The following is a 24,765-nucleotide window of genomic DNA, read 5'->3' as shown; positions in this document are numbered from 1 at the left end:
TGTCCCCTCCTAATTCCTGCAAAGCCCTTAGTTTGGGACCCAACGCAGCAGCTACTTCTCCAAAGTAAATCACCAGAGAGGAATGCAAAGTTTCTGGCAGGTTCCCGGGTCTGGAAACATGCGGCTTTCTGGGCGTGCAGCACCCTCTAGTGTCCATCCTGGGTAAGGCAGGCCCAACGTGCAACTTAAATAGATCCCTATCTATGCCAAAGGTTTCTTCTCTTAGTTTAGTGCTGTTTATGCCTAAGTGGCTCTCAGGTCTCCGCTAGAAGACAAAACCACTGACAGTTTATGAAATAATGAATAACATAGTTGCCAACATTTTTTGAGCACTTATTATATCCCAGGCCCTGGGTTAACTGCTTGCCTGATTACCCACAAGCAGGATTCTATTATCATTATCATTATCATCATTATGATATGACATGATTAGTAATTATTTCCAGTACACAGAGGAAGAAACCAACACAAGGGACACAGTAAGCTAGCAGCAGTGCCAGAATTCAGTCCAAGTGGTCAGACTTCATAACCCTGCTCTTAATTAGTTTTGGTTTATTATCAAAAGAAAAGCCATAACCATCGGCAATCCTAAGATAATTTTGGTCACATTTCTCCTGGATGCTGGGGAGAATTATAATTGATGGAAATCAAGATTTATTTGAAATATCAAATATGGAATGAGAATGAGCCTTTCTTGGATTCATACTGAAAGGGACAGAAAAAAATAATTCTTTCTAGCATTTTTGAACTGTGGGCTGTGACTCATGGATGGTTTGTGTAAACAGCTTAGTGCATTGTGACCAGAACTTTAAAAACAAAAATACAATAGACTGGGAAAGTGCTAGAGTACATAATAACCCAGTACTTATTCTCAAATTCTCTCTCTCTCTCTCTCTCTGTATGTGTGTGTGTGTGTGTATATATATATATATATATATATATATATATATATATATATAGGACTGACCCAAGCCATACAAAAACCAGTGATCGAACTCTCTTACTGCCTGCCGAGGACTATGGCCAGGCCATTTTCCTCTGAGTGCCCCATGCTGCCAAAACTATTTTCTTGGGTCTAAATTAAATTCTTCATGCCACAAGCCATCCCCTCTCCTTTTTTTGAAAATGAAGAATTTAGATGTCATATTTTTTGGGTGACGGGACCTGCGGTAAAAACAGTAAGCTTATTTTAAAAATCTCACTTTGCAGGGATGCCTAGGTGGCTCAGTCGGTTAAGCATCTGCCTTTGGCTCAGGTCATGATCCTAGGGTCCTGGGATTGAGTCCCACATCTGGCTCCTTGCTCAGTGGAGAGCCTGCTTCTCCCTCAGTCAGCCACTCCCTCTCCTTGTGCGTGTGCGCGCGCGCGCTCTCTCTCTCCCTGACAAATAAATAAATCTTAAAAAAAAAAAAAAAACTCACTTGCTTCTTCATTGCTTTTTTTCTCTAAATTCAGGGTTTGGAGTTAACCTTCTCTAGGACGGTACATTGAACGACAATAGGCATGAATTAGTCCCAGTTTGTATTTGCGTTTCAGGGAAATGAAGCCATCTGTGCCATTTCACACAGCTGATAAGCAGAAGATCTAGGGTTTTTTTTTTTTTTTTTTTTTATTTATCAGAGAGAGAGAGGGGGAGAGAGTGAGCACAGGCAGACAGAATGGCAGGCAGAGGCAGAGGGAGAAGCAGGCTCCCTGCTGAACAAGGAGCCCGATGTGGGACTCGATCCCAGGACGCTGGGATCATGACCTGAGCCGAAGGCAGCTGCTTAACCAACTGAGCCACCCAGGCGTCCCAGATCTAGGGTTTTAAACACAGGACAATCTGCCTCCAGGACAGCAACTTTGAACCATGATATTGTATAAAAGAAAATCCCCCCTCGGCTGCCGGGGCCGATGAACTAGGTGGGAGAACAGGGTGTGTTGAGTTGTGTTGTACGAGCTGCTACATTTTATAGAGATGTTCGGGTTCTAGAGTGTTGGAGGTCCCACGACAATGACCTGGGTCATTGGTTCTTGGTGTTTGGGCCCTGTTCTGTTACACGGAGGGTATGTGAGTTCCAGTGTGAGACACTGGGCAAGGCCTCCAAACAGCCCTGAGATGCTCACTCTTATTTTCCTCACATAACAGATGAAGAGACCGAGGTTCAGGTTTGCTCAGAGAGTAAATAGCAGAGAAGCAAATCAGGTAAGAAACATGCTCATTAAGTTCTTGAAGGCTTATTCCATGACAGGCACTATGTTAAACCACTTCCATAGATTATCACATGTAATCGTCTCAAAGAACTATTAGCTGAGTTTTATTTTTTTTTTAAAGATTATGTATGTATTTATTTGACACACACAGTGAGAGAGGGAACACAAGCAGGGGGAGTGGGAGAGAGAGAAGCAGGCTTCCTGCTGAGCGGAGAGCCTGACATGGGACTTGATCCCAGGACCCTGGGATCATGACCTGAGCCTAAGGCAGACGCTTAACGACTGAGCCACCCAAGAGCCCCATGAGCTGAGTTTTAAATTAAGTTAAGGAAACTGGGACTCAGAGCAGCTGGTTTGGTGCCCAAGGTTACACAGTGAGTGTAGAGTCTATCACTTCGGTCTGCCTGTCTCCACTCTAAGGCCACCACTCACCACTCTAAGGCCTAACCAGAGATTGTTTGACCTTTTCCTGGGTCATAAGGCAGAGTGAATTTAAAAACGGAAAAAAAAATTTATAGCCATATAAGCATCTGGATGGTATTGTGGTTGGTACTCAGTAAATGTAGGAGAGGAGCACCTGGGTGGCTCAGTTGGTTAAGTGTCTGACTCTTGATTTTGGTTCCGGTCATGATCTCAGGGTCAAGAGATGGAGCCCTGCATGGGGCTCCAAGCTCAGTGGGGGGTCTGCTTGAGAGTCTTTCCCTCTGCCCCTCCGCCCCCAATTTGCATGCAAACATGTGCACTTTTCTCTCTCTCTCAAATACATCTTTTCAAAAAATAAATGTTGGGGTGCCTGGGCGGCTCAGTGGGTTAAAGCCTCTGCTTTTGGCTTGGGTCGCGATCCCTGGGTCCTGGGATTGAGCCCTGAGTCTCTGCTCCACAGGGAGCCTGCTTCCTCCTTTCTCTCTGCCTGCCTCTCTACGTACTTGTGATCTCTGCCTTTCAAATAAATAAATAAAATCTTAAAAAAAATAAAAAAATAATAAAAAATAAATGTTGGTGATTATTTTTTCCAATAATCTATTGCTGCATAACAAATTGTCTACAAGTCTGACAAGGCCATCAGTGCCTCCTTGCTAAAATAAAAATATCTAGGGAAGCCTGGGTGGCTCAGTGGGTTAAGCCTCTGCCCTCGGCTCAGGTCATGATCTCAGGGTCCTGGGATCGAGCCCCACATCGGGCTCTCTGCTCAGCGGGGAGCCTGCTTCCCCCTCTCTTTCTGTCTGCCTCTCTGCCTGCTTGTGATCCCTCTCTCTGTCAAATAAATAAATAAAATCTTTAAAAAAAAAATCTACAGGGCAGAGCCAGACCTGGTCTTGTAGCATATTCCACCGGAAAGAGGGGGGATGCTCTCCTGCCCTCAGTTCCTGACCATAGGCCACAGTGGGAGAAGGTCATCCCTGCCCCACACTCCATGGCTACTTGGGAAGTCCCTTAGGATCAAGTGAGGAAGCAGCAGAGGGACCTCATATATTTTAAGGATGACAGTCCCATTGTCACACCCGATGAGTCTTGCCTTCTGTCTCTCCCTTCTATTCCTTAACAGACATCTCTGATTAAGGACAGGACCCCAGGGTCCACAGGATTTCCCAAATGTTGGCTGTTGTCTTAGCAATAAAGGCTGCCTTGGACAATAATCAGCCCCATCTCTCCATTTTTTCAGACTTTTAGGCCATCGCCAATGATCTAGCCACCTTATAGGACCAGTGGCAGTAACAATGACAACTCTTTATCCATGGTCACTCCCTTTGAGGTAAAGGCATGTTCTTGCTTTACGGATACCCCAAAATTCAAATCAAGGTCAGCCATGTCTCTGCAGATACTAAGGCCACAACATAAGGCCTCGCCCAGATACCTTTTATCCTCTTCAGAGTCACAGATGTTACTGAGACTGACTAAGGCGTTCATTTCCCTTCTGAAAATACATAAAATACATAACCCTGGGCTCTTAAACAAGGTGTTCAACAGAACTTTCATGGAGCCATAGGCCTCCTAGAGAGCCATGACGGCTAACTCAAACAAGTTCAAATTTAATTAAGTGAAACAACACATTTTAGTTATCAGTCAAGTATCGGGATGAATTGTAATAGAGTCCAGGATTGTTGGTGGACTTGACTATCTTTCTATGTGGTAATCAGTTCATTATGTGGGCAATAAAATAATTCTCAATAAATTTAAAAGGATTGAAATCACACAAAGTATGTTCTCTGGTCAAGACAGAATTAAACCAAAATCAGTAACAACAGATCTGACAAGACATCAAAATTTCTGGAAATTAGGGGCACCTGAGTGGCTCAGTTGGCTAAGCATCTGGCTCTTGGTTTCAGCTCAGGTCATGATCTCATGGGTCATGGGGTCAAGTCCCCTGAGACGCACTCAGCATGGAATCTCCTGGAGATTATTTCTCTCCCTCTGTTCCTCCCTCTGCTCATGTGTGCGCGCGCGCCCGCTCTCTCCCTAATAAATAAAATTTTTATTTAAAAATTTTTTGAGGGCGCCTGGGTGGCTCAGTGGGTTAAGCCGCTGCCTTCGGCTCAGGTCATGATCTCAGGGTCCTGGGATCGAGTCCCGCATCGGGCTCTCTGCTCAGCAGGGAGCCTGCTTCCCCCTCTTTCTCTCTGCCTGCTTCTCTATCTACTTGTGATTTCTCTCTGTCAAATAAATAAATAAAATCTTTAAAAAAAAAAATAAATAAAAATTTTTTGAAAATTAAATAAACACTTCTAAATAACATCATATTAGAAATCACAAAGGAAGTTAGAAACTATTTTGAGCTGAACAAAATTGAATAATACAGTGTATCCCAATGTTTGAGGGCAGCTAAGAAGGTGTTTCAAAGGAAATTACAGCATTCATTACTTATATCGGAATAGAAACGGGGGCGCCTGGATGGCTCAGTTGGTTAGGCGTCTGCCTTCGGCTCAGGTCATGATCCCAGGGTCTTGGGGATTGAGCCCTGCATCTGGCCCTCTACTCTGCGGGGAGCCTGCTTTCCCCCCACCTTGCCTGCCTCTCTGCCTACTTATGATCTCTGTCAAATAAATAAATAAATAAATAATAAAAGCTTAAGGGCACCTGGGTGGCTCAGTCTGTTAAGGGTGTGCCTTAGGCTTGGGTTATGATCTCAGGGTCCTAGGACAGAACCCTGCATCAGGCTCCTTGCTCAGCGGGGAGCTGCTTCTTCCTCTGCTGCTCCCCCTGCTTCTGCACTCTTTCTCTCTCTCGGGGGCACATGTGCGTGCTCTCTCAAATAAATAAATAAAATTTTAAAAAATAAGAGTAAACCCTTAAAAATAAATAAATAAAATGAGCTAAGCTTTTATTTTTTTTTAAGATTTTATTTATTTATTTGACAGAGAGAGGTCACAAGTAGGTAGAGAGGCAGGCAGAGAGAGAGGAGGAAACAGGCTCCCTGCTGAACAGATCCCAGGACCCTGAGATCATGACCTGAGCCAAAGGCAGCAGCTTAACCCACTGAGCCACCCAGGCACCCTGCTAAGGTTTTAAATAGGCAATTAAAAAAAAAAGACTTTATCTTATTTTTTTTTTAAGATTTTTAAGATATTATCCTGGATTATCTGGGTGGTATGATCTAATCACATGAATCTTTAAAGCTGGAGAAACTTCCCAGGTAGAATCAGAGAAATGAGACCAGGGAAGAATGAAAAGAAATTTGAAGCACCAGAAGGACAGGGCATCGGTGGCTTTGAAGGTGGAGGAAAGAGGGAAGGGCAGGGAGAGGAAGAGAAAGAGAACCTCCAGCAGACTCAGCCCTGAGTGTGGAGCCCGATTTGGGGCTTGGTGTGGGGCTCGATCTCAGGACCCCGAGATCGTGACCTGAGCCGAATCCAAAAGTCGGCTGCTTAACTAACTGAACTACTCAGGTGCCCCAAGGGGGAAAGTTTTTAAAAAAGAAAAGATGCAAAGAGCACACCCAAGAGATATATCAAGTGATATCAAGAAGGGCACCTGAGTGGCTCAGCCTGTTGAGCGTCTGCCTTTGGCTTGGGTCCTGGGCTCGAGCCCCACATTGGGCTCCTTGCTCAGCAGAGAGCCTGCTTCTCCCGTGTCTGCTGCTCCCCCTGCTTGTGCTTGCTCTGTGTCTCTCTCGCTCACTCTGTGTCAAATAAAGTCTTTAAGAAAAAAAAAAAAAGGTAAAAAGTTAAAAAAAAAAAAGATATCAAGAGATATATGAAAAGATGGACAGCCTTGGCAATATCTCAGGTAAAAGCAAATGAAATAAAAGAGGTAATGATTCTCTATCATACTGGCACATGATTCATCACTGGCATGTGATGAAGGATAAAAACACTATTGCCAGAAATTAGAGTGCTGAAATTAGAGCTTCTCCACCTAAAAAAGTTGTCTGGCAACAACTATGGAAATGTGTGTACCCTATGACCAGCTCCTCAACTCCTAGAAACAACTTGGCTCTAAGGTAATATATACATATTACGTTATATATATTATATATATTATTTATAATATTTCTATCTTTTTAAAAATGATTTTATTTATTTGTTTGACACAGAGAAAGAAAGAAAGAGGGCACAGACAAGTAGGGGAGCAGCAGAGGGAAAGGGATAAGCAAACCTCCTGCTGAGCAGAGAGCCCGATGGGGGGCTCAATGCCAGAACCCTGGGATCAGGACCTGAGCCGAAGGCAGACGCCCAATGACTGAGCCACCCAGGATCCCCAAGTAAATATATTTTAAATGAATGGAAGGCTCCCCTCTCCGGCCCCTCATTCAGGTAAGGGCCCTCCTTAGGGTCCTTGGACCTATTTCTTGACACTTTGCAAAGTGGCTTCAGGCTTCCTCTCCTCTTTCCCTCTAGAATGTGTTTTCTGCCAGACTTGGCTAAGTCTTTTTTTTTTAAAGATTTATTTATTTGTACAGAGAGAAATCACAAGTAGACAGAGAGAGAGAGAGAGAGGGAAGCAGGCTCCCTGCTGAGCAGAGAGCCCGATGCGGGCCTCGATCCCAGGACCCTGAGATCATGACCTGAGCCGAAGGCAGCGGCTTAATCCACTGAGCCACCCAGGCGCCCAGCTAAGTCTTATTTGTCACTATACCTCCCAATGCCCAGCAGTTGATGATTTCCAAGGAATGAATTCTTCACTGAGAGAAGACTCTCACAGAGGATATAGGAAAGGCCAATAAGACCAATAAACATGTGAAAATGTGTTAACCTCACTAATCTTCAAAAAAACTGTACATTAAAACTATAATGAGGGGCGCCTGGGTGGCTCAGTGGGTTAAGCCGCTGCCTTCGGCTCGGGTCATGATCTCAGGGTCCTGGGATCGAGTCCCGCATCGGGCTCTCTGCTCAGCGGGGAGCCTGCTTCCTCCTCTCTCTCTTCTCTGCCTGCCTCTCTGCCTACTTGTGATCTCTGTCTGTCAAATAAATAAATAAAATCTTAAAAAAAAATAAAACTACAATGAGATAATACCTCATACTTATTAGAATGACAGCTACAAAAATAAATAAACAGAAAGTAGCAGATGTTGGTGAAATGAGATGTGGAGAAATTGGAATCCTTATGCACTGTCCATAGGAATGGAAAATAGTGCAGCCCCTGTGGAAAATAGTCCAGAGGTTCCTCCGAAAATTCAAAATAGAGTTACCATATGATCCAGCACTCCCATTTCTAGGTATAGATCCAAAAGTCTTGAAAGCACTTGGGGTGCCTGGCTGGCTCAGTTGGTTGAGCCTGTGACTCTTGATCTCAGAGCCATGAGTTTGAGCCCCACGCCGGGCACAGAGATGACTTAAAAGTTAAATCTTAAGGCATGTGGGTGGCTCAGTAGGTTAAGCATCTGCCTTCGGCTCAGATCATGATCCAGGGTCCTGGAATTGAGTCCCTTGTTGGGCTCCCCGCTAAGCAGGGATCTGCTTTTCTTTCTCCCTTTGCCCCTCTCCCCTGCTCATGCTCTCTCTCTCTCTCTCTCTCTTTTTTTTTCTCTCTCTCAAATAAATAAATAAAATCTTTTAAAATATAAAAAAATAATAAGGGGCGCCTGGGTGGCTCAGTAGGTTAAAGCCTCTGCCTTCGGCTCGGGTCGTGATCCCAGGGTCCTGGGATTGAGCCCCACGTTGGGCTCTCTGCTCTGCAGGGAGCCCGCTTCCCTTCCTCTCTCTCTGTCTGCCTCTCTACCTACTTGTGATCTCTCTCTGTCGAATAAATAAATAAAATCTTTAAAAAAAAATAAAAAAAAATTTAAAAAAATTAAAAAAATAATAAAACTTTAAGAAAGAAAAAGACTCGAAAGCAGGATCTTGAAGAGCTACTTGCACACCCATATTCACTGCAGCATTATTCAAAATAGTCAAGAGGTAAAAGCAACTTAATGTCCATCGACAGATCAACTAATAAAGAAAATGTGGTATACAAGGACCTCACATCAGTCAGAATAGCTAAAATTAACAAGTCAGGAAACAACAGGTGTTGGTAAGGATGCGGAGAAAGGGGAACCCTCCTATACTGTTGGTGGGAATGCAAGCTGGTGCAGACACTCTGGAAAACAGCATGGAGGTTCCTCAAAAAGTTGAAAATAGAGCTACCCTATGACCCAGCAATTGCACAACTGTGTATTTACCCTAAAGATACAAATGTAGGTGCCTGGGTGGCTCAGTGGGTTGAGGCCTCTGCCTTCAGCTCAGGTCATGATCCCCGGGGTCCTGGGATCGAGCTCCGAGCTCCGCATTGGGCTCTCTGCTCAGCAGGGATCCTGCTTCCTCCTCTCTCTCTGCCTGCCTCTCTGCCTACCTGTGATCTCTGTCTGTCAAATAAATAAATAAATCTTTAAAAAAATAAAAATAAAAAATTTTAAAGAGATGAAACAACAAAAACAATAGCTGGAACCAAAAAAATTAGTAATAAAATACCTATAATACATATTATATATAATTGACAGTTATATAAAATATATGTGCATAAAACAGAAAATACTACTATTGTAAAGGAACATTTAAAAAGCACCTAGTAGCTTTTGAAATTGAAATGTTTAAGGGCATCTGGGTGGCTCAGTAGTTAAGCATCTGCCTTCCGCCCAGGTCATGATCCCAGGGTCCTGGGATTGAGTCCCTCATTGGAGCCCCTGCTCAGGGGGAACCTGTTTCTCCCTCTCTAGCTCCCCCAGCTTGTGTTCCCTCTCTTTCTCTCTCTCTCTCTGTCAAATAAGTAAATAAAATCTTTTTAGAAAAAGAAACTAAAATGTTTAAAAAATGAAAAATTAAAGTCTTTTTAAAAAATATTATTTATTTGTCAGAGAGAGAGAGAGTACACACAAGTAGGCTGAGTGGCAGGCAGAGGCAGAGAGAGAAGCAGGCTCCCCGCTGAGCAAGGAGCCCGATGTGGGACTCGATCCCAGGACACTGGGATCATGACCTGAGCTAAAGGCAGCCGCTTAACCAACTGAGCCACCCAGGCGTCCCAAAAAATGAAAAATTAAGAGAAACATTGGTATCAGGGTTGTGCTGGAGGCAACTGTGTGAGCCCGTGAGAGCCACTCCTTAAATCTTTGTGACATTTTGTGAGTGTGGTTAAAAGTTCATTTATAAACTTAAATAAATCATATTTAGAAAGATTAAAAAAGAAAAAGTGGTATACACAGTTCAGCCTAAAAAAAAAATCAGGAAATCCTGCCACGTGCTACAATGCAGGCAAACGTCGGGGACATTACACGAAGTGAAATAAGGCAGTCATAACAAGACAAATATTATATGACTCAACTTATACGAGTGATCTAAAGTGGTCAGCCTCATAGAAAGAGAAAGTAGACTTGGTTGCCAAGGTCTGAAGGGAAGGGGAGAGGAGGAATTGTTGCTGAGTGGGCATAGAGAGTTTCAATTCTGCAGAAGAAAAAGTTCTAGAAATCTGCTGCACACTGATGTTAATATAGTTAACTGTTAAACCGTCCACCTAAAATGGTTAAGATGGGCAGCTTTATTTGTTTTTATCACATTTTTTAAACGCACCCCCCCCACACACACACATTGGAATATTACCAGAATGATTACAAGGAACAAGACAGGCATTGCCGGTATTAGAAAGTATGTGAGTGACCAGCTTTCCCACACCTTGGTGGTGGGACTATAAAATGGTCAACCACTTTAGAAACCCGTACATATCATGGTTTCATTATATAAAGCTTAAGGACAGACAAAACTAATCTATGGGAATAGAAGGCAGAGTTATGGTGGTTTCTGGGGGTTATTGACTAAAAGGATATTGATTAGAAAGAGTTATAAGGGAGCCTTGTGGCAGGCTGGAAATATCTTCATCTATGTGGTGATTATACACGTGTACATATGCAAAATACACTGAGCCATAGAATTAATACCAGTGCCCTGTGCTGCAGGCATATTATAATCAATAAAAAGTACAGAAAAGGGGCACCTGGGTGGCTCAGTGGGTTAAAGCCTCTGCCTTCGGCTCGGGTCATGATCCAAGGGTCCTGGGATCGAGCCCCACATTGGGCTCTCTGCTCAGAAGGGAGCCTGCTTCCTCCTCTCTCTCTGCCTGCCTCTCTGCCTGCCTGTGATCTCTGTCTGTCAAATAAACAAATAAAATCTTAAAAAAAAAAAAAAGTACAGAAAAGGAGAACAGAAAAATAGAGTCGTGGAAGCAAAATTTAATTTTACTGTTATTTCTGTATTTGTGTTTAAGTGGCTAACGAATCAAATCACCATCTGGGTGTGTTTTTGTCTCAGCCAGGCAAGTTCACCAGAACCTGCAAACCAGAGGAGGGTGCAGAGGCAAAACACCCAGCCTGCCCCGCAGACACAGAGGAAACTAACTGAAACCTACAGAGGGGGTGGGGCTGAACTTCCACGTTAAGTGCAGGGGAGCTGGGCCTAGAACTCAGATCTCAGACACATTCCATCCCCCTGCCCCACTACGGACAACCATTTGCAGGAAAGGAACCGGGCTGTCTTACCAGTGGGTCCCCAGCCTCATGCTGGCCCAGGTCTGAGAGGTCTCAGGTCTGAGGCCAGGTAATCTCTGGAGACCAGCCAGATGGACTCTTTGCGGCCCTTTCGCTGATTCTGAGTTGGGATCCCTAGCTGGGTCTCAGAGCAAAAGCAAGAGAGAGCCTGTGGTTTCAGGATGTTGCTCTGGTAACCAGAAGGGCAAAGACACAAAGGGATCCTAAGGGCTGGGAGGGAAAGTGAAACTTTCAAGTTCTTCCTTGACCTTGGCCAAGGTCGTTTCCTTTGGCTTCACTTGTCCTTAAAATTTAATGAGGGGAGAATCCCACTTAAGGCCCTGAGAACAGAAGAAAGGAACAGGTAGTAGGGCAGCCCTCAGCCGGGTGCTGTTGCCCAGGCGGGACCGAGCCCCTGATAGGTGGGGCCGCAGGAAGGGAGCGCGCGGGAAGCCGGTTGCTACTACCAGTCGGAGATGGGCTGCAACAGGGTGAGGGTCTGGGGGAGGGGAGAAGGAGGAGGGTCCCGCGCTCTCCTTCCGCGGTTCTGCATCCACGTAGGTCGCCTCCAGCCAAGGGTCTGAGCGCCCCCTCCTCTTCTCAGACGCCTCTGGCCTCGCCCCTCCCTCTCACATTCCCAACTCCCAAGGACAACTTGTCGCTTCAGAAACCCCGGGGCTTCTTTCTGTCCCCCAGACTCTTTCTCCCCTACTTCTTTTGTCTATTTCTGCATCTGACGGCTTCTCTAGGAAGCGTTCCCTGCATCTCCCTCTCTCTTGTCCGTTCTCTCTCTCTCTCTCTCTCTCTCTCTCTCTCACACACACACACACACACACACACACACACACACACACGAGTCTCTGTCTGCCGGCCATCTCGGCGCCTTTCCTCGGCTCTGCCTTTCAGAGGGCGCAAGGCCAACTCTTGGAGCCGCCGCGCGGTCATCCGACAGCGCAGCAGGAAGGGGGCAGGTGAGATTGGCGGGAGCCCCGCCCGAGCGGACCAGCGGCTCCCGCGCCAATCCGCCGCCTGGGCCCTGTCCTCGCCCCCTCACCCCCTCGCTGGCGCCAAGGGGACTGAGGACGCAAGAGTACCTTCGCGCCCCCAGCGCCGCTGTCGGCGCCGCTGCCCCAGACCTAGACACTGAGCCCAGAGGCCTCACTGGGCTGGGGGGTGGGGGTGGTGGTGGTGGTGGCGGCAACCCGCAGCGGCTGAGCCCTTGGCCCTGGCGTCGTCACCTGCGTCCTTAGGCTCTGGAGCGCGCAGAACCCCGGGTCCCTGCTGCCTCTGAAGACGCGTGGAAGACGGCGCGGTTCGGAGAGGTAGGTGAGACACTCCCCGCCCAGCCTCTCGCTGCTGGGGGCCGCGACCACGCAGATCAAAGCGGTGGCGTGAAAGACCCCTCTGGGGCCCGGCAGCCTGGCAGTTCCCCTGCAGCGCTTTGAGGACTGGTCGGCCGTGGCCGGCGTGGGCTACCCGGGCCGCCAGTTAACCTTGGGCTCCGGAGCAATCCCAGCTTCCCGGGTGGGGCCCCAGGGCACCCCCCTAAACGCCTTGACCTCCCCGCCCCTGCCCCTCTCGCACTGGACTCTCCCTCTCCAAGCGAAGGTGTGTAAGGGGCAGAGACTCGCCTCGCACCCTTTCCCCGCAGCCCTCGCTCCCCAAAGCCGGGTGCTGAGTCCCCGGGCAGCCTCAGGCCCTCTACACCAGGTCTCCCTGCTTGCAACTCCGGATTCCAAGCGGATGCAGCCAGAGAGACCGGGGCGACTGTCCCCAACAGCCTCGTGGTGGGGGTAGCTTGGAAAAGGACAACGGTTATTCCTTCTCCATGGAAATTAGAAATTGGCCTGGAACTCTGGGTTCAGACGGGAGTACCAGGTCCCCCAGATGCAGAATCAGCTCTTTCTCTAGAAATCCCCTGGAAGGGATGGAGAATGGTTGGAGCGGTCTCTTGCCTTTGGCTGTTTTTCCGCTGCTGCAAGGGGACCCAGGTTTCCTTGCCATCTGGATTGTACTGGGGCCAGTGTGGCCTCCTGCCTGGGAAAGCTTGAATCCGAATCTGGACTGATGTCTGGCGCCGCCATCTTACTTGAAACTCACACTCACAAAAATGATGCTTGTGCATTTTTTGTAGAGGCGCCTGTTGTTTGTGGTAAGGGGCAGAAGGCAGAGAAAGGACCTCAATCTGTAGACTAATTCAGGGTCCATAAGTGCTGTTGAAAAGCATGTAGAAAGAAGTAAGCATAAAGGGTTATGCAGTATCGTGGGGTCTCTGAGGAATTAGTAAACCTCAGGAATCCGTGGGGAACTCCTGTATCATGGCAGCTGTGCCTCTCCCAGTATTTAAACACCATGTAAAGATTGAGGATTGGTAAAAACATGCAAGAGAGACAGGAAATTATATGCTCCCAATTGTGCTCAATAATAAGGGTTGCTGGCAGGAAATTCACATGTATACCTGTATACTCCCATCTTCCAAATTAGATCAATGCGTGGTCAATTTCACAAATTCCAGATATGCTAAATGTGGAAACATACAGCACAGAACTGTACTTTCCAGTATCTGTATAAACACAATGACCCATAATGGAAAGGAGGTGTTCCCTGACTGAAAGTTCACATTTCTCAGTGTATTTCTCTGATTCTTGGAGGGAGAGAGACTGAGGCTTTTCCTCACCTGATCTTCCCCGCAAATCCCTCTTTGGAGCTGCAGCTTCTCCTTTTCCCTAGAATCTGGAGCGCTTGGCTTTAAATCCGGAGAGGCCTCCTCACCCCCCCCCCCCAGCCCAGAAGGGATGAAACCCCTTTCCACTCCGGACCATATCACCAGATTCCCCCAGGTGGTGAGTTGTCTGTCCTCTGCCGTGGCTTAGAACCACCACCCCAACACGCACATACAGGTATGCACACTGCCCCAGAAGCAATGCAAGGAAAGGCTTTACAAACCCTGGGCAAGGTCCTGTGGGAAAGCTCCAAAGCCTGGAAGGAGAGCCCCTCATTTTTCCACACTACACTTTGGGAGGCTCAGGAGAGTTTTGACTTCTCACCGCCTCAGAAACCACTGACCCCATAAGTGAAGCATCTGTTATGCTGGGAACTTAGTCCCCGACCCGTCCTGCCTCCAACTTCTCCTCCTGGCCTGATTAAAACAAACAGCAGGTTTCAGATGCAGTTGGTTTAGAAAGAGAGGTAGATTCTTTTAACCTGCTGGAATTATTTCCCTCCCTCATTGCTTGTTCTCTGCCTCTTGGGTTTTGTCCTCTCTTTCTCTCCAGACACAGAAAGACGGAAAGTGCAGAACTTTTCTGGGCTTGGAGGGAACGGACGGAGAGGGAAAGGAGGGAATGTGTGACCCATCCAGGCGGCACTGAGAACTGTGATTGGAGGTGCTAAGTCATCAGAGTAGCAACTGCTGTCCAATGCCTAGAGGTTGTTTGATTCCAGGGTCCCTCACACCCCAAGAATCCAATGGCACGTCTTCCTTAAGCGGAACTAAGGATTTGAGACTAATGCAATTTTCAAAAACAGGAAGGAGAAAAAATGCTCTGTTGTTTGAGTGGCCTGATGTGGAGGGAATGTGCAGTCTGGGCAGAGGTCTGGGCTTATAGAGAAATGAGTCCTCAGGGCGGAGGGGGGGGGTGAGGCAAGGCCTGCCACCAACTGGGGCTCAGTGAGGGCAGGTTTGGCCCTGACCTGGCCAGCAGAGGACCCTGGGCTGTTCACAAGGTGGAGGTGAGATCCGGGGACTGGAGGTCTAGGTCCCTCTCCTGCCTGGCTGCCCCACAGGCCCTAGAGCTCACTCAAAAATCTGGAACAGCTGAAAGGGGGGGCAGAAATCCCTGAAAATACCCAGATCTGTAATCTGCTTAAACATCCAGACCCATCTTAACAGAAAATTTTTCTCCTTGGTTGACTTGCAATTTTCCACTCTTCAATTTGGTAATGTGCCCCTGGGGCCAGTTTGAGCTTTCAGATTTGGGGGTTCAGAGCTCAGTCTCTAGGTAGCTAGACTGAAAGGTCTGTGGCCTTCCCCCTCCTTTCCCCATGCTCCCCTTGCTTCCTTCCCCTCCCAGAGCTTCTCAGAAGATGACTAGGGCCTTCTTGGAGAGCCATGAAATCCCACCATTTCAAGGATGTCAGACTCTTGGAATATCAGGTTAAGAACAGCTATTTGGATAGATCAGAGGAGTCTGTGCCCGGAAAATGTTGAGACCAAATATGGTCTCTCATGTGGGTTTCCCCTCCCCCACCTTGAGCTGATATCTCAGTGCTTACCAGGTTGAGCTCCACCTGCAGAAGCTCCCAGGTTCTCTCCTCTCCCCACCCCTGTCTGTAAAGCAAGGGGCAAAAGCCACCTGGGGCCTGAAAAGTTGCCCAAACCTCAACTCCTTCTTCTTCAGCAAGATGCTGGAGTGGCGACCCTCAGCCAACTTTCCATCCTCGCCCTACCTCCCTTCCTCCCCTTCCTCAGCCCCAGTTATAGGAAGAACAGCCTTTGTCTTGCAGAAATAATGAAGGCCAGAGCTTCCCCATCCCTATCCCATCGCCCATGGGATTGGGGCCCCCGCTCTGTGTTGCCCCCTTCTCAGCCCTTTGCTTTTGAAGAACCCTCAGCAGCTGTTCAAGGCTGAATCTTGGCTGGAGTGGAAGTGAGGGCTTAGTCCAAAATAACCTGGCTATTAACTAATCATAATGAGAAAAACAACCATGAACTCCTGAGCCTTCACTGAGCCTTCACTAGCCAACCTTTTTTTTTTTTTTTTTTTTTTTTTAACCCCCCTTTAACTATGGCCAAGGCCCCCGCGCCTCGGCCCTGACCTGCCAGGAGTAATCAGATTGCCCAAAACTCTTTTATGGCGAGAAAAGTCAATACCCAGAGACTTCATCCTTTAAAACAATAAAAAGGGAGAGGAGCCAAATTTCTATTCGTTAAGCCCCTTACCTCTTTCTCAGCTCGTGCGCTCCTTGGTCCCGGGGGCCTCCTGGGCTCGGAGGTGAAGCTCCTCGCAGCAACCTTTCCCCCCCGCCGCTCCTCCTGCGGTCTGAGCTGTCCCTGCCTTGCGACTCCTGCAGCAGCCGCCGGGAGAAACTGCGTCACTGCCCTCTGCCGTGGGACCAGGTCTCCTGGGGATCGGGACGGTCGCCCCTCCGCGCAAGGGGTTTGAGACTGATGCGCCCCTCTGTCCCCCAACTCCAGACACGCTTGGAACTGCGCGGAACGTCCCCAAGTCCTATGCAGGGTTCCCTCGCTCCCGGGCCAGCGCAGCCGTCCCCGACGGCATACGCGCTCCGCAGCGCTCCGTGGGGGATCACGTCTCGACGGGGCGCGGAGCCAAAGTCCCAGCTCTGGCTGAGCTACTGCCTCCCCGCTGCGGGCAGGAGGACCGGGAGGTCGCCGGGCCGGAAGGCGGCGGGCCGTAGTAGCCGCAGAGACTCCGCGCGCCCCCAGCCGCCGCCGCCACCCGCCCGCCCAGCTGCAGGCGGGCGCGGCAGGGGTGGAATCAGGAAGCCTGGCGGGGCCTGGCTCGGAGCCCCTGGGCCCCCTGAGGCGGGAACCTGGAGGAGGGATTCGAAAGGAGGCTTTCAAATCCTCCCAGGCGTCCGGAAGCGGCAATAAAGGGGGCGAAGGGAGGTCGCAGTTCCGCGGGTGCCCCCTCGGACGCCGCAACGCCAAGGGCTGGTAGACTCACGGCCTCTGCCGTCTTCCGGAGGAGAGGATGGGCTGGGGGGCTCCGTCCAGCCCCGGGCGGCGCGGGGAGCGGCTGTGAACGCTGACCCAGCGCCTCGCCCCAAGCGGGATCTCGGCGCGCCAAGACCTGCAGAGGCTGGGGCGGGGCGGGGCGGGGCGCCCTTTCCCAGGGAGCCTCACGCGGCGGTTCTGCTCCGGGGGCGAGTGGGTCCTAGGCTCGGCTACTCCGCGCGCGAAAACATTAGCTTCCCTCCGGCCTCTGGCGCCTGCACCACTTGCCCCCATTTCCCGGCCCTGGATTTCCCCTCCTGGATGAGCCCTTCCTCCCCACAATGAATAAACGATCTAGCGGTACCCCGCCAGGTCCACCTCTAGCCTCCCGAACCGACTAATTAATTGGAGAGCCTTAAGGAGACCGAGGAGTCATAAATGGGCAGTTTGGAACGAGGGGGCGCTGACGAAGTCATTAACCTCCCGGTAGAGAAGCGGAAAGGAGACGCGCCTGGCTGCCTCCGCGGCCCCTGTGGACCCTTCTCTGCACGCGGGTTTTGCCTGCCCCACCTTTCCCCGCGCTCCGGCTCCCAGCTCCCGTCTGACGGTTTCGGTTCCCTCTTTGTCATTCTCTCTGGTTGCTTTCAAGGGCCCCGTTCTTTGTGTCTGCTTCTGTCTACCTGTTCAGCTATCTCTCGCTCCCCTTTCAGCGCCCAACCCGAGGCCAAGAGAACTTTAAGGTCATGAAGAGCGGCCTGGCTGGCGGTCTAGGCTCCCCGGGGTCACAGACAGGGCCCCTCAGCCTTGGCTGGGACTGGGGGAGCTAGAGATCCGGGGAGGTATCCACAGCACGTCCCCCCCAGGAGCAAGGGCCTTCCCGAGGGGAAAACGGATGCTGAAACTTTCAGCTTCTTTTCGGTATGGACCAACTCGGATCAAGGCCACAAATGGCTGGAGAAGATCCAAGCCCCAGTCGAGAAAAGCTCCATAGCATTTAGAATAGAGACCCAGAGACTCTGCTCACTCCTCCTCTGTGGGGTGCAAGGGTGCAAGGAGGTCAGGTTGGGCTTGTGGGCCATCTGTCTCAGTCCTAGGGTCCTCAGCACCTGTAAGCAGGTGCCCGTTGTTCGTTGTTCCCGGGCAGGCCAGGTAACACTATACTCCTGACCTTGTGATACACTTACAATTGTTCATCCTCTCTTTTAATTTTTCCCATCAGGTACCCAAATCTATTTCACTGTCTCCCTCTGCATCTCATTTGAGGTATTTGTATGTATATGGTGGATGAAAGGTTCTTAACATTTTTGGGTTCACACAATGATGCTTTAAAATCTGATGAAAACTTTTGGTTCCTTCCTGGGGCAGGGGGAGGGGGGAGTACTTATATAGTGCCCACCAAATCCCACAATTTCAGAGGATCAGTATCCTTGGACCTCAGGTTAAGAACTCCTATTTGGATTGATCAAAGAAGTAGGTGTCTGGAAAATGCTGAGACCAAATATGGTTAGTTAATATAGGTCTTTGCTTTTATTTTCTCCCATAGCTGATATCTTGGTGTTTACCAGGTAGACCTTCATCGTTAAAAACATATATGTAGCAATGTTCCTCTCCCAGCCACTACCCTAGGGTCTAGGTTCCCAGTGGTGGTGGTGGGGGGGGTGTCATTCTTTCTTTTCTTTCCCTGACGGGGGATCCAGAAAGTGGGAAGAGCTTTGCTGGGGAAAACTGACCATGGAGTGGTCCAGGGTGGGACCAGATGCTGGAAGGAAGTGAGACTTGGGCAGCCACCCAGGAAATTTAAAAAAAAAAAAAAAAAAAAAAAAAAAAAAGTACTGAAACTCCTGGGAAGGGAAGGCTATCTGGTGACAGTCCCCCACATGATGCTGTTTGTGAGCCAAACAAATAGGGATCAGGCAGGGAAATGTTCTTTTGTGTCCCTTGTTAATCTACTTAATTCCATTTCCTCAGAGACCCCAGCTACTCATGGAGCTGAGAGCTTAGCGGTGGGGGTACTGAACTCGGGGTTAAGACGGGGCAAACTTGCTCCCGAACATTTCTGTAAGTTTCTTAGTAGGAGCCAAACATATCAGGTAGCCCCTGACAAGACTGGGAGACTTTCTCATCTCACCCAGCACATGTGTTGTTGTGGTTTCTTTAAACTCTTTGTCCACAGCCTAGTATCAGCTTTCTGGCCTCCTCCCCACTCCTGTGACTTGACCAAGATCACCCGGAAAAAAAGTCAGATTTCATTGGGGTCTGGGAAGTGAACAGACTTCCTTCTTCTAGGACTATGTTCAGTCAGATTAAGGGACCAGCTAATTATCTGGCTTACTGCAACCCTCCCAACACACACACACACACACCCAACCCCTCCTGCTTGGTCCTCAGTCATTTACACATTTCAAGCAAATGTGACTTGGGGAAAGAAAGACCCCAACCCATTGCTAGTTGCCTCTCTCTGGGCTGATACAAACACCACCTACCACAGTTCTAGGCTCTAACGGGAAGCCAAGGGCTGGCTAATAGTATTCAAACCCCTGCCTGCAAATAAAAAGAAAAAATAAACAATTTTCTGCTTGGGACAACTTAAACTGAAGAATTCAGGCTGTGAACACCTGACCTAAATACTTCTAATCAGAGCAGAAGAAATATATGCCCATTTGTTCCCTACTTTACTAATTTAAAAAAAAAAAAAAAAGCTAATTGGTGTTCTTGGGACTTCCGACTGAGGGTCAGGAGCCTCTAGCCATCTCTCCACCCTTTCTCAATTCCCTGTGTCCCCCACCCCCTCCCAGAAGGCCATCTCCACCATGGAGTTGGCCTCATTCAGACAGACAATGGGAGGGGGCTGCCCTCAGACCATCTGGCCCCTCCTCTGCACCAGAACTTTGGCCCTGGAAAGGCAGTGCTGTCATTGGCCAGAAGTTCTTGCCCAGCAGGGTCTTCCCCCTTCCCGGATCCCTGGACTAGTTTCTGGGGGCAGAGACCTCTTACTGGCTGCAAGTCAGCACTGCTAACTGGTGGAGTGCAGCTCCTGCTGGAGCCCCAGAGCTTAGCCCAGTGCCGGGCACAGAGTAGGCACTCAGATGTTTCTGGAATGTGAAATAAGAGTTCCCACCAGGCAAAGGTCTAATGATTTGTTTGGGGAGTCTCTGAGGCTGATGCATGGAGAACTTGAGGGCCTCCTGACGCCCAGGAGATAAGCAAGCCCTCGTTTTATTCCGAATTATTTCTCAGATGTTCTGCTTTTAATTCCAGCTTTCTGGGCACCCTATTTCTTTTGTATCCATTCTCTAAGGCAGGATCCTGCTCACTCCAGCAAAGGGGAAAGGCTTATTGAGAAGCTGCATGAGAATATGCCACCACTCCCCAGACTTTCCCCCACCAGATCCAGATATTTCAGGCTAAAGGGAGTTTGAACCTGAAATGAGCCAGATAATTGCCCCAATTCTCTGTTTCTTATTGAAGAGGTAGTTACAGGCCAAGGGGTTCAAGGGGCCTCACTTTTATGGACATTGCTCTAAGTCAAAAGAATACATTATACATATACAGGCTGAGAACGTACCCTCCAACTAGACTAGGTCTCTGAGAACAAAGCAGGCTTCCTCCTCCCCCCCTTTCCCTCCTCTCCCTCCCCCCACTTCCTTGTTATTAATAGTTATTATTTACTAAATGCTCCCTGTTCACCGGGCATTGCGCTAAATCCTAGACACATTGTACATTAATTAATCCTTACAACAACCCTAAGAGTTAAGACGCCGAGATTTTGCAGCTGCAAAAACCGAGTTACTTTTCCCAGCATAAAGCCTGTGTGTGCGTGTGCGTGTGTGTGTGCTAATGTTGATGGGATAACCGCAGATCTGAACGTTCGAGTGGTATGACTCCGATGGAAATGAAGAAAATTGACAATGAGAAGATCTTAAAGTTTTTGAAATATGGAATGTCTTAATAGAAAGCGGATAGTTTCTCCTGCCCTAAAGTGAACAAAGAAGTGATGCAATTAACTGGCTAATTCCCAGCCCCAAATGCTTTCCCTTGAAATGGGCAGATAATGAGGCCGACAGTATGTTCGCAGTTGAATTCGCCTGATGTTGCTCCATTTCTCCCCCTAACTTTGACGAATCGATTGGGCCATCACACTGAGACGCACAGACGCCTCCCCGACGCTCACATACTCGCGCGCGCCCGCGCGCGCACACACACACACAAGACTGCTGACACACGCAGACCCGAATTTATCCTGCCTCTAGAGCCTTTTACGATTCAGCCTCGGGAATGAAAATAGGGTTTGGCGCGGAGTAATGTGCCCGAGGCCGGCTAGGGCGCAGCTGCTCCAGATGTGCTCTCGGTAATTAGGCGTCCACGAGAGCCCCTGCCCCGCGGGAAAGGCGCGTCTCGAGGGGCCGTGGACGTGGACCAGCGCTGCGCCCCTAGCCTTTCGCGCGGTGGGCGTGTGCCCTTTGCTGCCCCGCCCCGCCCCCCCCCCACCGGCCGCCCCCCCAGCCCCTCTTCTTCCCTTCCCTTCTCGCAGGGGACCTGTCTCCTAAGAGTAACTTTGGAGAGATGTCTCCAAGAAGGCCCCGCAGTATAAAATGGCGTCTCTGCCTTGTCAGAAGAAGAGGGACCCCGGTTTCTCCTACACCGTGCTCCTCAGGTTTGGGGCATCTCTGAGCTTAGACTCAGGGATGAGATCCCGAACTAGGCTTCTTTTTCCCATCTGTAATATGACTTCCTTTTCCTGTAATTCGACAGGCCATTTGAACCAAGGAGAGTGACCCAACTGTCTGCGCTAAAGGCCTTTCTCCTTTGGGTTTAGGGGGCAGTCGTGTATCCGACACCTTCTCTTAGTCATCAGGGCCTCTGACAAAGTGTTCAAACCTCACAATATCCCAGTCCAGTAGGGTCGTTTTTCATCCGTGCCTTTGAGGGTCTAAGGCATTTGCCCTCCATGCCTCCATCGGGCACGTCTAGGGAGGTTATAAACATGGAGGGGCCCAGATCCTGGAAGGGAGGGGGCCACACTTGTCGGCTCCCAATCCTAGCTGAGATGCTTTTATATCCGCGTCCACTTCCCTTATGTGCTCCCCCAAATCTTAAATCCAGAACCCCCCAAACTTCCAAAATAGACAACACCCTAAGGCTGCTTTTCTGGGAAGGGGTTTTGCTTCGGAGAATGAGGTTTTTGCTGGGGTCGTCATCACGTAAGAACATTCCATTTGGAGTACAGCGCATGTCTGTCCTCTAGCCCGACCTCACCATTTTAATAGTTGCTGTGATCTTGGGCTAACCACTTCTTCAGCCCCCAGCGTCTCCGTTTGCAAGTTGGGGGGAGGGGTTAAGGATTCTGGCGCTGCCCTTGAGCAGGCTCCTGGGGAGATCAAAGGAGATTGGGCTGTGGAAGGCTCCCTAGAGTCGGGAATGAGTGTAGGGGGTGGGGAGCGGATGGAGCCGCGATTAGCTGCCGATTCCTTTCCCAGCCCTCACTGGTTTCACCGTGTTTCTCTTACTTGGCAGAGGGCGCCAAATGCGACGCGCCTGCGGCCAGCTCCAAGCCAAGCCCAGTGCGTCTGCAGGAACCGGCCCCTTCGCCGCGGGACCCAGAGCAGCGCGAGGACGCAACGCCAGGGCGCCGCCTAGAGGACGGCCGCGGCCTCAGCCTCACCCGCCAGCCGCCGCAGACCTGCTTCCCCAGTGGGAGCCAGAAATCAGGAGACAAAATAATCCAGGCAGGGTCTCAGGGATGCGGCTTCTGGTACCTCTGACTACTCCGAAACCCACCCCTCCAACGTGATGAACCGTAGGAAGAGAGACGGAAGAAGAAGGCCCGGAAATACTTATTCTCCTTGTGACTCTAAATGGAAGAGGGTCTGGATTTCGGTTTCTTTGAGGATCCCGAGTTCTGCGTCTGTGTCTATACCTGCTTCCTCTCACCATCCAATGCCCAGTCCCTTCCAATCAAGCTAGACCTCTAGCTTTATCTTCGAGGGGGCCCAAGAGTAGGGAAAAGTTGCCCCTAAGTCATACAGCGTGTTCGTCTACATTTTCAGTTTTCTGAATAATTTGGAGATCGAGGAGATTTGGGGAGAGTATTCAGAAAACACCTGAGGGTGAAAAGCAACAGTGCCTACATGGCCTTTACTCACTGAGTGACCATCAGCTCAGGAGTCTGAATGGCATCTGGGAGCGTACCTCTTGCACTAGCGGCCCTGTGGTGGGTGTTTGTGTTGGATATGGAAAGTTGACTCCTTTGGGGCCGGGCAGCCATGGAATGAGAAGGCAGGCCGGCATCTATGGGAAGGCATTTGAGGTCTCCGTTCAGCCCCATATAGAGAGTTTTATTTTTTTAAACCACAATCCATGGCCTAGGTTCTGGGAATGGGGGTAGGGGGTGGCTACAAAGCCCTTGAAAAGTGTATGCAAAATCTGTGTGTGCACAGATCCATCTGTGGCCTCTTCAGATCTCCCAGCGTCTAAGACTCTAAAATGGTTTAATCCCCTTTCCTCGGTCTAGGGAGTAATAGGACCCAGGTCAGCAATGGGCAGGGAACTAGCACACGGGCCTGCCCCCACTGCAGGCTTCTAGAGTGGGGCAGGTTGTGGGTAATAAACAGTCTGGAGGGGTGTGGAAACTGCTAGCCCCTCAGTCCAGCCCTCCACCCACCACTAACAGCTCCCAGAGGCAAATCCTCATAGGAGGGGTGACTGCCAGTAGCTGCCATTACAGTATTTTTAATAAAAATCTAGCATGAAAAAGAGTGAAATGAGGGAGTCCCGGCACATAATAAGGAGGGAGCTGGAGATGCCTCTTCATGCAAATCCTGGAATATGAATATAGGGATGGAAGCAAGCTGCTTCCGGACCTCCAGCTGTTAATAAGCTCCCCCCTTCCTCCTTCTGGGTGCAAGGAAGGAGCCAGAGGGCACTGCTCCCATAGGCCCTGGCTGTGGCAGAGTGAGACTGCTTTTCAAAAAAATCTGTGAACCACAGACCCGTAGTATTTTCCCCGCCCATTCCATTTTTTTATAACTTTATTTTAAAATTTGTCTTTCTTTTTAAAAAAGTTACCCTTTGCCCAATGTGGGGCTCAAACTCACCACCCTGAGCTCAAGAGCGACAGGCTGTATGGACTGAGCCAACCAGGTACCCCCATTTAAAAAATCACTTTAAAAAAGAGGTCCCCAGCATTGCCCTGGGGACTTTTCTTGGAAAGAAGGTTGGGCGGGCCTGGAACTGGCGGGTGACACAGGGCCGCACCTGTGTGTGTCTGTGAGAAGGAGGGGTGGTCAGTGTGCCCGACCCCCACCTGGGCCCCCCGCAGCTGGGGCTCAGTGGGGCGCCCCAACTCTGGCTGAACTGTTCATCTTAACCCTCCAGCGCCTCTTGGACCTGAATCCTTGGTAATTTTTGTTTGGTGAATAACTGTGAGGCACGATCAAAATTCCTTTGCTCTCCCGCCCAGAAGTTCACCTAACTGCCCCCCACCCCCCAGCAGACAAAGTGAGCAGGAAATCAACACACTTCACTCTCTGTTGCGAAAAAGGGATTTTCCTTGGTGTTGATTCACAAGGGCCTGATGGCGATTCCAAATCCGAATTCCACAAAGTTTGGTAAAACAAAAACAAAAAACCAAAACAACTACAGAGACAGAACCACAGCAACAACAACAAACGGTCCGGGGCAGAAGAGAACTTTGGAGAGGGCAGTGGAGGTGCAGGTGGTGGTTGTTTCTGTTTGACTTGGAGGCTTTGAAGGAGCCGGACAGCAGCCGGTGGCAGAGCCCGGCAGAAGCCAATCTGGACGCTTCTCAGCGCTGGCCGTCACCTCCACTCCGGCCCGGGACCGGCCTCTCGGTTTCTCCCCTGGGAGCCCTTGCCCGGCTCAGCCCCTTCAGGCCTTCTGAGCCTTTTTCCCCTTCAAGCAAGTACCTGGCTATACCGGGGTGGGGCCCGGCCAAGGTCGGGCG

General features: G+C 49.6%; 1 protein-coding gene across 1 annotated transcript in view; it reads right to left on the bottom strand.

Annotated features, from left to right (window-relative positions):
* The window catches only part of LOC131815613 (uncharacterized), a 54,984-nt gene extending 37,553 nt beyond the window's left edge, over positions 1–17,431 (bottom strand). The window contains exons 1-2 of the mRNA XM_059147404.1: positions 17,373–17,431; positions 16,065–16,776 (exon numbers count right to left, since the gene is read on the bottom strand). Coding sequence (XP_059003387.1) covers positions 16,065–16,776; positions 17,373–17,431 — 771 coding nt within the window. The remainder of the gene's footprint in view (positions 1–16,064; positions 16,777–17,372) is intronic.
* Positions 17,432–24,765: the final 7,334 nt, after the last annotated feature.

The sequence above is a fragment of the Mustela lutreola genome, chromosome 15, assembly GCF_030435805.1.
Source record: "Mustela lutreola isolate mMusLut2 chromosome 15, mMusLut2.pri, whole genome shotgun sequence".
Classification (NCBI taxonomy): domain Eukaryota; kingdom Metazoa; phylum Chordata; class Mammalia; order Carnivora; family Mustelidae; genus Mustela; species Mustela lutreola.
The sequence above is the reverse complement of the archived record's forward strand: the minus strand, read 5'-3'. Positions and strand labels throughout refer to the sequence as shown.